Source organism: Lupinus angustifolius, chromosome LG15 (genome assembly GCF_001865875.1).
Source record: "Lupinus angustifolius cultivar Tanjil chromosome LG15, LupAngTanjil_v1.0, whole genome shotgun sequence".
In the NCBI taxonomy this organism is placed as follows: Eukaryota; Viridiplantae; Streptophyta; class Magnoliopsida; order Fabales; family Fabaceae; genus Lupinus; species Lupinus angustifolius.
This window is the reverse complement of record NC_032023.1, coordinates 19,550,136-19,565,844: the sequence shown is the minus strand read 5'-3', so window position 1 is coordinate 19,565,844 and position 15,709 is coordinate 19,550,136. Positions and strand designations below refer to the sequence as shown.

At 33.8% G+C, this 15,709-nt stretch overlaps 2 protein-coding genes across 2 annotated transcripts; one reads left to right on the top strand and one right to left on the bottom strand.

Annotated features, from left to right (window-relative positions):
* On the top strand, positions 1,192–2,581 carry LOC109327514 (deSI-like protein At4g17486). The gene is made up of 3 exons (XM_019560688.1): positions 1,192–1,421; positions 1,570–1,857; positions 2,119–2,581. Exons 1-3 carry the CDS (start codon positions 1,283–1,285, stop codon positions 2,370–2,372), a joined length of 681 nt encoding a protein of 226 aa, XP_019416233.1. The 5' UTR covers positions 1,192–1,282; the 3' UTR covers positions 2,373–2,581.
* Positions 6,383–7,963, bottom strand: LOC109328585. The gene has a single exon (XM_019562113.1). It carries the CDS (start codon positions 7,800–7,802, stop codon positions 6,798–6,800), a length of 1,005 nt encoding a protein of 334 aa, XP_019417658.1. The 5' UTR covers positions 7,803–7,963; the 3' UTR covers positions 6,383–6,797.

The window sequence follows — 15,709 nt, the reverse complement described above, 5'->3', positions numbered from 1 at the left end:
ATTGTTTGTAATCTTTGGAACTAATTTATATTATCTTAATTTTAGAGACCAAGATGATTGCAGTGGAAAAAGTTAAGTAACCAAATCCTATTAGGTACATTTAGAATAACTTTCCTTAAAAAATGACAAAAAATTATACATGGCTTGTAAGTCCACATGGAAAGTTGGTCTTCACACTTGGCTAAGCAAAGCTGAAAAATATCTCATGTTTGAACTATCATGAGTGAGTCATGACTCATGATCCACCTTAAGATGCACATAAAATTTACTTGTGGTTGCTGAGATCAAATGTCTCATTACATATGTTATCCTGAATAAATAAAAGCATCAAACTATTAAAGGTCCAAAGTGAACCAACTATTTAGAGTTTAGAAATGACTTGTCAGTGTTCTTTCTGTTCTTATCTTACTGTTTTCACAATGTCCTGCTTTGGTTGATAAGTAGTATTATACATGCCTTTCAATTTCCCCTGCAATTGTTTGCTCAGAAAGAAACCAAAAACAGGCTTGCAATACCAATAGCTCCAAAATGGCCATGTCCACCTTGAAACAATATTTTATAAAGGTCCTTGTTTGAAAAAATATCAAACATTAACTTTTTTACAAACTCTTTACCATGGATTTTAAAGTAGAATTATGTTCTGTGGAGAATATTGTATATGGTCCCGCACCAATGTCAGAACATGTCAAACTCTGAATTCTGCATGCTTCCTGCCATGGCGCATGCGCCGTTGGATGTTGTGAAATCGAAGTCAGAAACATGAGTATAATTGAATTCTTGTTCCCTCTTGTTTTACAACTGATGTTGAAATGTGTGTTGAAAATGGTTATCAAATCCATCTCTATTCCCAATGATATCTCGTCAAGTATTCATTCTTTTTTCTCCAAGTATATAATCCTGTAGTACCTATAAATACTTCTTTTAAGTAATTCTATATTCCTTTTTTAAATCACTGTCTTCTAGATTAATGATTACTCTGCTCTTTGTCCTACCCGCTTAGAAAAAATATCATTACTTAATTGGGTTTTTGCAAAATTTAAGAAACCACTCAGGCATGTAATTTTATTCATAAATTAAAGTTAATTTCATCCCATGCGGATATAAAAATAACATGAGAAACCACAAAGCAATCATAGGAGCCTCAATAAGGTTGGTGTCAATTAAAATATACTCATTGGTGGTTAAACTGATATATAGAAATACACTAATTTGAAAGAAGTGGAACAATCTCTAGTTTCACTTAAAAACTCTTCTCCTTTTGGATTCATAAGAAGCGTGTATAATGCTGTGCAAACTGGTAGCGGTACAACCAAAGAAGAAGCGTGGCACCGTTCCGGTTTACCTCAATGTTTATGATCTCACTCCCATCAATGGCTATGCCTATTGGTTTGGCCTTGGAGTCTATCATTCTGGAGTTCAAGGTAATTAACCACCACACCAAAACACTCTTTCTTGGATACCCTTTTCTTGATTCTTCATATTAATAGGAACATAAATCATGGCACTATTAATCCATTCCACTGAGTGTTGGTACTAAAAGTGCTGTTTGATAATTTTGTTTTGTTGTAGTTCATGGTATTGAATATGGTTTTGGGGCGCATGAACATAACACAAGTGGAATTTTTGAAGTGCAACCAAAACACTGTCCTGGGTTCAGTTTCAGAAAATCAATTTTGATTGGAACAACAGATCTAGGAGAGAAAGAAGTTCCAGCATTTATGGAGAAACTAGCCCAAGAGTATTGTGGGAACACCTATCATCTCATCATAAAAAACTGCAACCACTTCTGTTGTGATGTTTGTCTCAAATTAACAGGAAAATCAATCCCTCGATGGGTGAATCGACTTGCTAGACTTGGTAAACAAATGTAACCCCAATTCAGCTCTGAAATTTTTTTAAAACTTATTTCTTGCATTTCTTACAACTTTGTGTTGGATATTTCAAATATGAGTTAGTGTAATGAGAAATATAACATTGTGTAAAAGTGAATGAGTTAGCATATGAGTTATGGTTATGTTTGAAAATAACCTTTTATTTTATATACACTTGTTATGTGGTTGATGTTCCTATGCTGCACATGTTTTCTTCTAATTCTATGTTTTGTTCCTGAATATGAAGGTCTTCTCTGCAATTGTGTTCTTCCCCCTGGGCTAAATGACACAAAAGTTCGTCAAGTTAAATTAGACAAGGTTCATGAAGGAGAGAAAAAGAAAACAAGAAACCAGTCCAAAAGGTATGAGGCTTCTTACAATCCTACATTGTTGTCTGGCCCTCAAGTTTCAGCAATTAAAAATAGGAGCCAAAGACATTGCCTTCTTCCATCTTCATCTTTGATTAATGCTTCTTCAACCTCAACCTTAACAGTGAAGTAAAACCTTGACAGAAGCCAGGCTCTTAAATATACAAGCCTAAGATGGGTAGGGAACAAAATTGTTTATTTGTTGATTTTGCTCCATTTTTCTGTTCTGCTGTATACCTTTCATAGTGTGGCAATGGCTACTATGGAATGGTTGCTTTTTTTTGTCTTTGTTCTTTATGAAATGCTTTCTTTTGTCACTGAATGGTAAGTTCTTTACTTCTATATGTTTAGGCTATGTATTCCTGAATTACTACTTGAGCTTATATGTTTGCTCATGGTGAGGAGAGTAAAAAACAAGTAAAACTTGATCATTAGAGGCTCCATGGTTAGCAAGAAAATTAACAGAATGATTGTCTTATTTGAATGTGTGAGTTAGCTACACCTCCCAACTAATAAATGTTTAAAAAAACTGATATAGAAAGCATATTATAGGCGTCTACATAAGAAAGACATGAATTATGCAACTCAGTGTTCTAAAGTGCATTCTTTATGTATATTATTACTTAGTGATCAGCTAAATAACTTTTTTGGAATGTGAAATTTTATGGGTATGGACTTTTAATTCAACAATAAACCTCGTGAAAGAATAATTGGAAGGTTATTGGTGGTGTATGGATCCTTCCTTCCAATTTATGAGTAGGGATTTATTTTCCTAAACCCTTAAAAATATTTAGTTATTATTTTTTATTGACATGTTTTCTGAAATAATGATAGCAAATGATATCTGAAGTTATACACTTTTTGATAAGGAAGATGAGATTTCGAGTATAATATAGTTATTGCAATTTTTATTTTTGTACTACCAAGGGTATTCCTTTATCTTTTAGAAAGTAACTAATTGTAGTTGTTTCTCTTAACAAGTGTTGCTCCTATGAACAAGGTAGACTCTTAACCGTTTGATCATCATAAAAATCTAGTAACACTTTACGTCATTAGATTAATGTCTTGTTGGTAGTTGTTGCAATTTAATTATCTAAATAACTCGTGTGAATAGAGTAAAAATGTCTTTGAACGAGCCACATATAAATGGATCCTTCCTATGTGTGAAAAAACAAAGTAAACTTCAAGTTCATGGGCCATACTTTCTATGCCCCAATAAAACGGCATTCTCTAAACCCTCTATACCAACTTTGGTAGAAACTAGAACGTACAATATATAAGAATCTTTGGTCTAAAATCTCTCAACCCAATACGCTTTAGAATAGAAAGGGAAATTCCATCACTTGTAAATTGTAATATAAAATCCACCTTACCTTTTATTCATGACGTGACAAATACTCTAGCAAAGAAGCACCATAGTCCATAGGGGTTCAAATTTTAAACATAAATGTACCGTTTAAGATAAGGTTGATATTAAGTCGTACTCATGGTAGTTGGAACACACAACTATTATTCGCCGTATAACATTGCCAACAATTAAACAATTATATATAAACAATTTTTTATTCATAAGAATTTTATGCGGGGTTTATAAGGTAGCATATGCATGAAAATCCAAACATGCAGAAGTGGAAAAAAGTCATAATCGTCGGCTTATAACACAGTTTTTTCTTGATGACTTTTTTTAAATGATTCCAAGTCATTGCTGCGTTAAAATGCAACTGGAAGGAAAAAGTAGGGATGACAAAAAAACCCATACGCGCAGGTAAAACCTGTACGGGCACAGATACGGGTCACAAACGGGTACCTACGGGTATTATAAGCGGGGTTTTGAAAGTACTCATAGTACATACGAGCGGGTACGGGTATTACTCGTGCCCGCCCATGCCCATTGCTATTCCTAAAGGCAAGGCAACCGAAAGCACGGTGTTTCTTTTGCAAGATCTTTCTTGCAAATGAGTTTTTAACTAATGTGATTTTAAGTTATTTTTCAATACAAAATTTAAAATAATTTTTTCTTCTTCTTATATTTTAGTATTGGATTCTACTGTGTTGAAAAACATATGAACTCTTTTATTTTATTTTTGGGCTATACTCTTGAAATTAAATGGCTCCTACTTTGACTTTACTATAAGTGGGTGCATTCCTTATTTCCTAACTTTTAAGCACTTGCTCAAGTGAAATGCATCTTAATTTTGGTTTATAAGGTAGCATTTGCAAAAATTGTTACTCTAACTGGCACCCACCGATTAATAGTTGGCACTTTAAGTTTGAACCGGTAAAGGAAATTATGTGACACAATTTATATGTCAAATGGATGATTGATGACTTTTTAAACCAAACCATTCTAAACAATTTGATTTTATCTTGATATAAGTTTTGTTGGCAAACATTTGGATAATTGAACGAGCAATCAATAATTGAATATCAATATCAAGATAATCGATATCCTCTATGTTCCATCACTTACGACCTTAGTTCACTATTGTATATGTGGTATGGTATCTCTTCCAATTTTTAAAATTTCCTGTTTCTATGTCCTAAGTCAATTATATCACACTAATTAACATAAAAATATGATTTTATATATTTTTCTAAATATGTGTCAATCTTTCATTAATTGAAACACAATGAGACATCAAAAATAAGACAGTTTATCCTCATTCATCCAAAAAGTCATAACCTTGTCAGGGTTGATACGCGTTAGCACAAGAAGATTGATTTCAATCATCTTTAAAATTTATCCACTTCTTAAATTTATATATTTAATTTCCTATTGAAAAAAGAAAGAAGCTAGAAGACATGCATAGAAATTGTGTAGGAGCGTGATGTGGATGATGGAGTCATGATAATACAAGATTATTATAAGATTTTTTTCAAAGATTATAGAATTATATCAAGGATTAACATTTAATTTCTATATTTTTAGCTCGATCATTGGATATGCTTATTCAGCCTATCCTAAAGTTTGTATTGCGTTGTATTTTTGCACATAACATTGTTCTGATTTTAGAGTTGGGTAAATAAATAAATGGAAAGTTAATGATGTTGTAGTAAGTTTTATAAGCATAAAAGTTTCATTTAAATAGAAATAAGGCAAAATATATTGAATATAAGTTTAGAAAAAGCATGCATTAGTTAACCATAACTTAAATTATTTAGAGGCTATATATACCCTAACTTAATTGATGTTGGATAAATAGACACACTAAATAATATATAGTTAAAAAACTTATTCAAAAAAGAAAATAGGGTGAACACCTAAAATAAAAATGATAATAGAATCTCGTCTTTTAACCACACTCCTTATGATATATGTATGTACAAATAGGTGATAATAAGGGGGATAGATCTAAGCCTCAGCGTTCATTTTATCGATCCTTTCCTATAAGAGATTCAGTAAACTTCCACGACTATCATATATTTGCTTTGAAGAACAACTTTATATTAAATAATTTGTTAAACTTCATGGGAAATATATGACATGTTAAGCAAACTAATGATTTACAGCACTCGCAACGAAATTCCTTCACATCCATATATCGTTGCATAACCAACGCTTAATCACCGTTAACTATCTCTATCTTCCAACAAAGTGTATTAATAATGTAGAAAATGCTCATTTCATTGACCTAGTACACAAGCCACTTATTTTCCATCGTGTTCACAAGACTGAGAAGAATCAACATCCAACAAAGTCATGTGGTCCCTATTACAAACTACCCACCATTTAGGCCAATGAACTTGTTACATTTCTTCTCAATTTTCCCCTTCATACAGGGTATTCAAGACTACTATTTGGAATAAATCAATTTATTATTTTACTTCAACAAAACTATTTTTTTTTGGGAAGAAACCAAAATATTAATTGGTATAGGTCAACCAATTTGATGGTTGGTGCTGGTCACGGGAGGCTACAGCCAAAAAGCTTAGCTGCCATTTGCAAATCCACCATAGAAAATAATAGGTCCTACCTCACATGTCATTTGGACGAACACTTAGAATGCACATCACCATTTTATTCCAATCAAAATCCAACTGTTAATTACCACACCCACATGTGAACAGAAGCCAAACCTAACATAATCACAATAACAAAAAACTTGTTTTTATCTAAGTCCTTCAAAAAAATCATTAACAACAAAAAAATGAAAGCAATTCTATTCGTTCCATCATGCTTTAATCAACATGTTTCTTACAACATGGTAACGTGCAAACAATGAGTACAATTTCTTTACATGACATTGCAATAAGAAGAAAATATGTCAGGTCTATCAAATTCAAATCTAACAATAGATTCTATATGCGCTCCTAAGTATCTAAAGAAAATTTAACCAACTCCTCTATGTTCAGGAAATAAATGTGTTAGTGGAAAAACTAAAATGCAACTATTTATAGAACCAATAGGACATAGATTCCAGCTCAAGCTCAAGTTAAGATTCTTCTGCAACTTGGATTTTAGAGGGAAACAACAAAACGGAAGTTTTCTCCCTCTATTTTCCCCTCCAAAACTCAACTCGTAAACGTAGACTGAACTAACTTGGTTAACTTGCTAAATTCAGCGCTTCCAAGCATAAACAAGCAATGAAAATCCAATGGGAATAACCAACTCATTCTCCTCCACACTAGACCATTCCAACACAGACGAGCTTCCGCCGAAAGAACCCGTCGACGAAGTCATCGACACCGAAGAAGTAGACCCAAATTTCCCACATTCATAAGACCCTAAGTTCAAATTTTGATGCGTCCATACATTCATCAAACTCTTATCCCTTCGTTCTTCTTCATCTTCCTCCTCGAATTTAAACATGAAAATCGCGTGTCCGTCACTGTTATCCTTCTCAAAAAGCCAATTATACACATCCCATGAAATCTGAACAGGAACACCTTCAATTTCAACTCTCTCATTCCCTCTGAATTTCCACTTCAACCGCTTAATCTGCAGCACCTTTTCTCCATCAACACTGAAACAAAGCTTCGAACTATCGCCACCACAATCTATCTGAATCTCTCTCATCCTTCCACCGAATCTCGCTCTCGTGTTGTAAACCTTGTTCGCGAACACATGCTCTCTTTTCAGAACAAGGAACTGCGAATTTTTCGGTGCCAATGCTTTAGACTTCGCGTACGCGTCTTTTTTGGAATCACCGATAAGTAGAGTCATCTCTTTGTCGACGACGATGGCGACGTAGAACCCGGAATTAGGTTCGGGACCCGACCCGAATTTCGCTTTGGAGAGGTTCCAGAAGAGGTTGGTGTTGGAGGAGAGTTTCTTGGTGCCGTGTTTTTTCCAGAAGATGAAGGGTTTGATGTGGAGGTGGAAGGAAGAGAGAGAAGGGAGTGAAGGTGAATCGAAAGGGTGGTTATGGAGGTTAACGTGGAGAGAACGACCTAGAATGGAGCGTGACCATGTTAGAGAAACGAGACCTATGTCGGTGTGGTAGAGGTAGGTTGTGATATTAGGGTTGGTGGATGGCGGCGATGGCGGCGGAGGAGGTGAAAAGTAGTGGTTGTCGTCGGTGGTTTGGGAGGGGCGGAAGCAAGAAGGGAAAGGGGAGGACATTTTTTTTTGGGGGATTGGGTTTTTAAGATTTTGTTGGTTATTTATTGAAGGTTGATTTTTTGGGAAAGTGGGAAAGAGAAAAGGGTTTGTGTTTGTGTTTTGAAAGTGTTGAATGGAATGAATGAATGAAAATAGGAGGGAAAGGGGTTTGTTTTTATGGAAGTGGAGGGTGGTGGGGCCCTGTAAGGGTAAGGGTAAGGGTCCTTCAATGTATTAAAGGAGTAGGAACCTGGGAAGGGGAGACCCCACAACAGTCAACTGGGTCTTGCTAATTTACAAGTTGGGCTAGGAAAATTCTATTACTGCTGCTACTTAATTATTACCATTTTTCTAAAGTGCTACAAACTACAAAGGGATTTTACCTTTTTTTAGGTTTCTATTTAGCACATGAAAGACCAAAAGACTAGAAGGTTACAAAGGTTATGCAATATTTTCAGGGAAAAAACAGAAGGTCAATGATTCAATATTTGATACTCATAGCTCATTCACTACTATGTAGATATGCGGATATGTAGAAATTTAAAAATATTAAAAATAATTTCAAGTATTTATGTAATGGTGTTTTTGTTTCCTACGATCTTTATATGTTATATAGGCAATCAACAAGAGAAATATATAAAATATAATTTAAACACAATTTAAATTGACTATTAAACATAATTCATTTTACTCAAACAAACATAAAAAGCAATTTCAATTTACAATCTATAGAATATTACATGACACATATGAATTAACAACATTACATCATTATTTAACAATATAATATTATTATTTAATAACATAATATGAATTAATAGAATATTACAATTATAGATTAATAATATAACATTACAATTATGATTAACATATATTGCTAAAGATTTATGAATGAATAGGGATATCTATTATTTGGGTACCTCATTACTATCATTAGACTAGTTCAAAAGTGTGTCTCAAAATGTTGTTGGTCAATTATAAACCAAAAGAAAAAGTTTTCTCGGAAATTTCTAATTCTAAACCAATTCCAATTTTGTTGGAACTTAAACTACAACATGTAACAAGTAAACTATAAATCAGTTTTTAAAAGAAAATAGACTCTAATATTAAATACAAGATGGCATAAAAGAATCTCAAACTGCTAATTACGCTGGAGAAATTAAGTTGCACTAATATAATTGTCATGCACCAGAAGTTTAGAACATCGAAGACATAGAAAGGAAAAACGTAAACCTTGTTTTTATCATTAATGTCAAGTTGATTCAATGGATCAAAATCATTATATTCAGTGAAGTGAGATAAATGTAATAAATTTATTCATTTATCGACACTTTGATAGTATGGATTTTTTTGCTAAATTGACCTTAAAATACAATTCTGAAAGTAATAATGATTTTTGCTCTTCAGAACGGACATAATCCTAACTATATAGTTGCTGTTTTGGTATATGTAACCTGTTAGGAAACTTGCAATTGCTTTCACTGGGTTGGATCAACCTCTGTCACTACATATATAATCATAATTCAAAAATACGAACTAATAAAATTGAGCTCATTAACTTTAATTGAGTCATAATGAACTTAAATATAAACTCAATCCAAACAAATCTTTATTGAGTCTAATCAAACTTGGTGAAACTTGATTCAACTCATTTTCATAATTACTTTTTCACATAGATTTGCCTTTGATCTCCCGTAAATACAAAGATTAAATATATTTGTTGATCACCCCTTACTTAATATCGTGGAATTAATTGAGTGATATAAGGTATCACTAGATATAATAGAAGCCGAATATTAACGTTCCATCTATGAAAACAATGCTCAGCATTCATACACCTCAGTATATGTTAGATATTCGTGTAGTAGCCATAGATTCAGGTGTGTACACTGGTACTCCAGGTTGTACTAATTTTTGACATCTTGGTACAAAAGACTTCAATCTATATTAGTTGGAGAGACCAAAATTTAATGTGACGCGCCAATAAGTTCCTTCAAAAGCGATTGCCGACTAATACTATCAACAACCGTGTTATGGTTCTATTAAAAGATGCCTATGAGCAAGAACTATATATGATCTATCTACTTTTTTCTGCATAGGAAATGGAACTATATATCTTATGAGATTTATGCGATCATACGAAGAGAGACAATTATATATGCCACGTTATACAATAAATTTCACAAAATTTTATTAATTGAACTCATCAATTATTTTTTTCTAATATTCTCTCCGCGTGGTTATTGAGAGCATTATTTTATTGTAGCAATCACACATGAAGGCAGAGGAAGGAAGCCGCAAAAGAGTAATGTATTCACGACATATAGGATGGATGGGGATCACGTGTCCCCATTCATGTCTCACTTAGTGTATCAAGCTAATCATAGAGTTTCATTCATTTAAAAAGAAAAATTATAAAAATAAAAATTAATATTTTAATATTATTTTGTGATATTTGATTGGTCCGAGACAGTAAGACAGGAAAATTATGAGACAGGAAAATTGTGAGACAGGACATTAGTAATGTTTTCTGAAGTGGTCGTGGCCTTAATTTATATACCAGACAATTCAAATTCGATTTAATTACAATTTATTAATGTTCACTTAATAAAGTTTATCTCCAACTATAAATTTGATAATGTAATGCCACCTAATATAATAATTTAATGTGAACATTTGAGCTCAAATTCATTCTTTCTAAATTGTATTACTTATTTTAAATTAACAATATTTTTGAATGAAAAAACTTCTGTATGATATATAATGAAACATGTTTAGGGAAAATTATTACAGTAATCAAAATCTTAAAATAATCACACTTTTCTATGGTATTTATTATAATCTATTTTGTGTTGTTTCATATAAGAAAAAGTATTTTAGTTTTAACCAAACACATATAATTTATAAGTATTACCAAAACTATAAAAAAAACCTTATTTCACACTATACTTTTGTTGATCACCCCTTACTTAATATCATGGAATTAATTTACTATTTCTACTTTATTTAGCTAATCTCAATTGATTCAAAAGGTAACCCTTTATCCTCATTGTACATATATTTCCACGAAATACTAAAGAAATGTTAAAGGGTGAGAATGGTGAGGATGATGGAACCATATATTAATCAGGGACAAAACATCATTCAATTGCTACATGACTACATCAAAAGTATTATGTTGCTCCCTCCCTTGTTGCCTTTATGCTAGACCATAAATTCAATAACGTTTGATAACTATCCCTTTTCTTGAAACTTCCACGAAACCACAAAAGGACTTCCCTTCTCTTTGGTGTTTTATGTTTTATTATTTGAATCAATTATTTCCTTTTAATCATGTGGTTGAGAAAATTGTTTGGAGATTTTTATTCCATGTATGAATTGTTCTTTGACGAGGTAAGTAAAAAAAAATATAAGTGAATTTAATAACATTTTAACTAAAAACCTTAAGACATTAGATTTAGATATCTATCAACTTATATATTATTCAACTTATCCAATTTTACATAATGTAGAAGTTGTTCTTTCACACTTGGAATACTCAATAAATACATTTGCAAAACCAAACAAAAAAGAAAATATTTAACTATATATGGTTGGTAAATTATGTGGACAAAATCGGTTACCATATTACATTAATCTTCAAAGGTACGAAGTCTTGTCCAAGTAAAGGGTCAACGGCTCAACGGATCAAATTATGAAGCAAAGGCTAGTAGGTGGTACTCCTAACCTATTAAATACATGTTTGGTGGTTAGTTAACTTGGAAAACAAATTAAATTAATTGGCAATTAAAATAATTTAGTATTTTCCCCTCTAGACTCTACTTCATTAACCCAAATAGTATAAACATTTGTCGCATGCTAAATCCATTATCCCGTTGTGTGCAATTTGTAATGCAAGTTGTGTGTTCGTATATGCTTTAATTGTCGTCTATATATACGTGAGGGAAAAAAAACTAATTATAGTCCAAAGATATATATTATCGAATTTGGTAGCTAGCCAAAAGCAAAAAAGAAAAAAACAGTGGTTGCATGCACCAATTCCATTACCAACAAACAGAAACAAGCATGGAAAAAAAGTTAGGTGTTGAAAAAACTTGTATGGCATCTCCAAAAATACATAGGATTTGTTGGAATGCATTAAACTATATATAGCCCGTTTGTCAGATTATATTGTTTGTTGGCTTAACACTAACACGTGAAAGGATGGGTTTCTTAAACAATCATGTTATTTTGATAATTTTGTTTTTTTAGTTTTAGATGAGTTTTTAAAGATACATGAAATAAAGATATTTAAAAATACATGTAATATATAAATAGACAATATAAAGATTTATAAACATGCACTGTATCACTCACCATTCATTTGTATAATTATATTACTTTTATCTCATAGTCAACGATGATTAAAAATGAATGATAAACGATGCATTGACATTGTAAAAAACTCATACATTATCTATTTATATATCTTTTTCTCTATTTAATTTATTATTATCAGAGAAATTGTTAAATTTTAAATTGTTCTAATGGAATGTAATAACTTATCCCTTTCTTCTGAGTTCAATTCCTCTCAAAGAGACCAATGCTAAAACATGAAGATGCAAGAAATTTTTATTAAAAAATAACATTGAAATCATAATTGTTAAAAATATTTTTTTTACCACATGCAGGTGAAGATACTATTAAAGATTGAAGTTGATGATGAAGCTCAAGAAACCTACTAGGATTCTTGAATGATGAATGAAGAGTGAAGAAGCAATAAGAACTTCCTTTATTGATTGAAAATGAATTAACAATGATTGAATTGAAGTTTACAAAAAGATGATACACTAAAAGGAGAATTATGACTTATATAGATTAAGACTTAAGACTAACTAACTAACTAATTAGAAGAATAAACCCACGTGATTAAAAGAAATTAATCACGTTTCCACGTTTGCTTGGAACACAAGAAATGGATTCTGCCTGCACCAGTGGTGCTGCTGTTTTAGTCATGGTGCCACTTGGCTCGGTCAGGCTCGTGCTGGGTGCCTTGGCACTACTTGGCACGGTCAGGCTCGTGCTAGGTGCCTTGGCACTTGGCTTGGTTGGGACACAAGAAATGGATTCTGCCTGCACCAGTGGTGCTGCTGTTTTAGTCATGGTGCCACTTGGCTCAGTCAGGCTCTTGCTAGGTGCCTTGGCACTTGGCTCGGTCAGACTCGTGCTGATGCTCAGGCTCGTGCTGGTGCTCCTGTCTCGATCATGCTGGTGTGCCTTGGCACTTGGCTCGGTCAGGCTCGTGCTGGTGCTCCTGTCTCGGTCATGCTGGTGTGCCTTGGCACTTGGCTCAGTCAGGCTGGTGTGCCTTGGCACTAATGCTCGGTCAGGCTCATGCACCTTGGCACTGATGCTGGCCTGACCATGCTCATGTGCATACTTGGCTTGTTGCTTGATTTTGTCTTCATGGTCAGTGAGATCAAGGCATAAGTTTGATTTTCCCAATGGTATATTGCTCTCTAACTGAATGACAATCAATCTCGATATGTTTAGTTCGTTCATGAAAAACAGGATTGGATGCAATGTGTAAAGCAGATTGATTGTCACAGAAAAGGAGAGCAACTTTAGAATAATTAAATTGTAAATCTTCCAACAAATAAGTGAGCCATATGATCTCTGAAGTAGTGAGGGCCATGGCTCTATATTCTGCCTCACAAGAACTTCTAGAAACAGTTTTCTGTTTCTTGGATTTCCAGGAAATTAAAGAATTTCCAAGATAAATACAATATCCAGAAATGGATCTTCTTGTATCAGGACAAGAAGCCCAGTCACTATCACTATAGGCATGCAATTGTATAGGAGAAGTGTTAGGAAAGTAAATGCCCAAACCAGGAGAGCCTTTGATGTATCTCAGAATTTTGTTGGCAGCTTGTTGATGCACAACAGTAGGTTTGGCCATAAATTGAGCCAATTGGTGGACAGAAAAAGTTAGATCAGGTCTAGTATTTGTAAGGTAAATGAGCCTACCAACTAGTCTTCTATAAGCATTAGGATCAGAACAGTCTTTGCTGCTGTCTTGATGCAAGTGTGATCCTTGAATCATTGGTGTGCTGGATGGTTTGCAGCCAAGGAAACCTGCATCAGAAAGAATCTCCAAAGCATACTTTCTTTGATTCATAATGATACCTGAGTGATTTCTAGAAATCTCAAAGCCAAGAAAGAACTTCAAGTCACCTAGATCTTTAATTTGAAAAGCAGTATGCAATAATTGTTTAAGATGGTTAATTTCAGTGATGTTATTGCCTAAAAGAATTATGTCATCAACATAAACAAGCACAATGGTAAGAACAGTGTTAGACATCCAAAGAACAAAGAGGGAATGGTCACCCTTTCATTGCTTGTAACCATGATTAATTAGAAAATTGGACAGTTTAGAAAACCATTGCCTACTGGCTTGTTTAAGACCATATAGGGACTTTTCAAGTTTACAAACCAAGTTAGGAGGAGCTTCCAACCCAGGGGGAGGGACCATATAGACAATCTCATTGAGATCTCCATGTAAGAAGGCATTGTTTACATCCAATTGCTTAAGGTACCATTTATGGATAGAGGCCAGAGCAAGGAGAATTCTTACTGTGCTAATTTTAGCTACTGGAGAGAATGTCTCCATGTAATCAATTCCTTCTGTTTGTGTGTACCCCTTTGCAACTAGCCTAGCCTTATACCTCTCTATACTCCCATCAGGCTTATACTTAATCTTAAACACCCATTTGCATCCTATAGTGGTCTTATCCTTAGGTAATTTGGTAAGGGTCCAAGTATGATTGAGTTGTAAAGCCTTTAACTCAGTGTTGATGGCATCCTTCCAATGATTATCAAGTATAGCCTGAGCATAGTTCTTAGGTTCAGTTTGAGTGGTTATTGACAGAGTTCTATGCTTATGTTCAGGGGCTAATTGATTGTAAGATAGACAACTAGATATAGGGTACTTTGAGGTGGTAGTATGAGCAAACTTGCTCAGCAGGGCACAATGATAGTCCTGCAAGTAGGTAGGAGGCCTACTCATTCTAGCACTTCTCCTATGATTAGGTTGGTCAGTAGCTTCCTCAGCATTATGCTCAATATGATCACTTTCAGGTTCAACATTGGTCTGCAATTCCTGACTTAATTCTTGATTGTGAGGAGTGGTGTGAGTGGTGTCAAGCAAGTCATCATAATGTGGCACAAGCAAGGTAAGGCCAGTGCCATTTTCTCTATCAGAATCATTAGGCACATAGGGGAAGACAGTTTCATGGAACATAACATTCCTAGTCACCTGTAAGGCTCTGTTAGACAAATTTAAAACTACAAAACCTTTTGTCCCATTTCTATATCCTAGGAACACACATTTAGTTGATCTAGGATCAAATTTGGTCCTATATTGACCAATAGTGCTTGCATAAGCAAGGCAACCAAACACTCTGAGATCCTGAAAAACAGGATATTTCCCATACAGCTTCTCAAAGGGAGACTTATCAAGGAGTAAAGGAGTAGGTAGCATATTAATAATATGAACAACATGTATTATAGCATAGGACCAATAGACCTTTGGTACCTGACTTTGCAACATTAGAGCTCTAGCTACATTCAAAATATGTTGGTGCTTCCTTTCCACAACACCATTTTGTTGTGGTGTGTAGGGGCAGCTGGTTTGATGCACAATCCCTTGATTGGAATAATATGATTCCATCAGGAACTCTTTGCCATTATCTGTTCTCACCACTTTAATTCTTTTAGAAAATTGGTTTTCAATTAGAGTGATAAAATCTTGCAAAAGAGAAGAGACTTCAGACTTATTCTTTATCATATAAATCCATGTGAATCTAGTGTTATCATCTACAATGATAAGAAAGAACCTGTGACCATGTATGGATGTAATGGCAAAGGGTCCCCAAATATCAGCATGGATC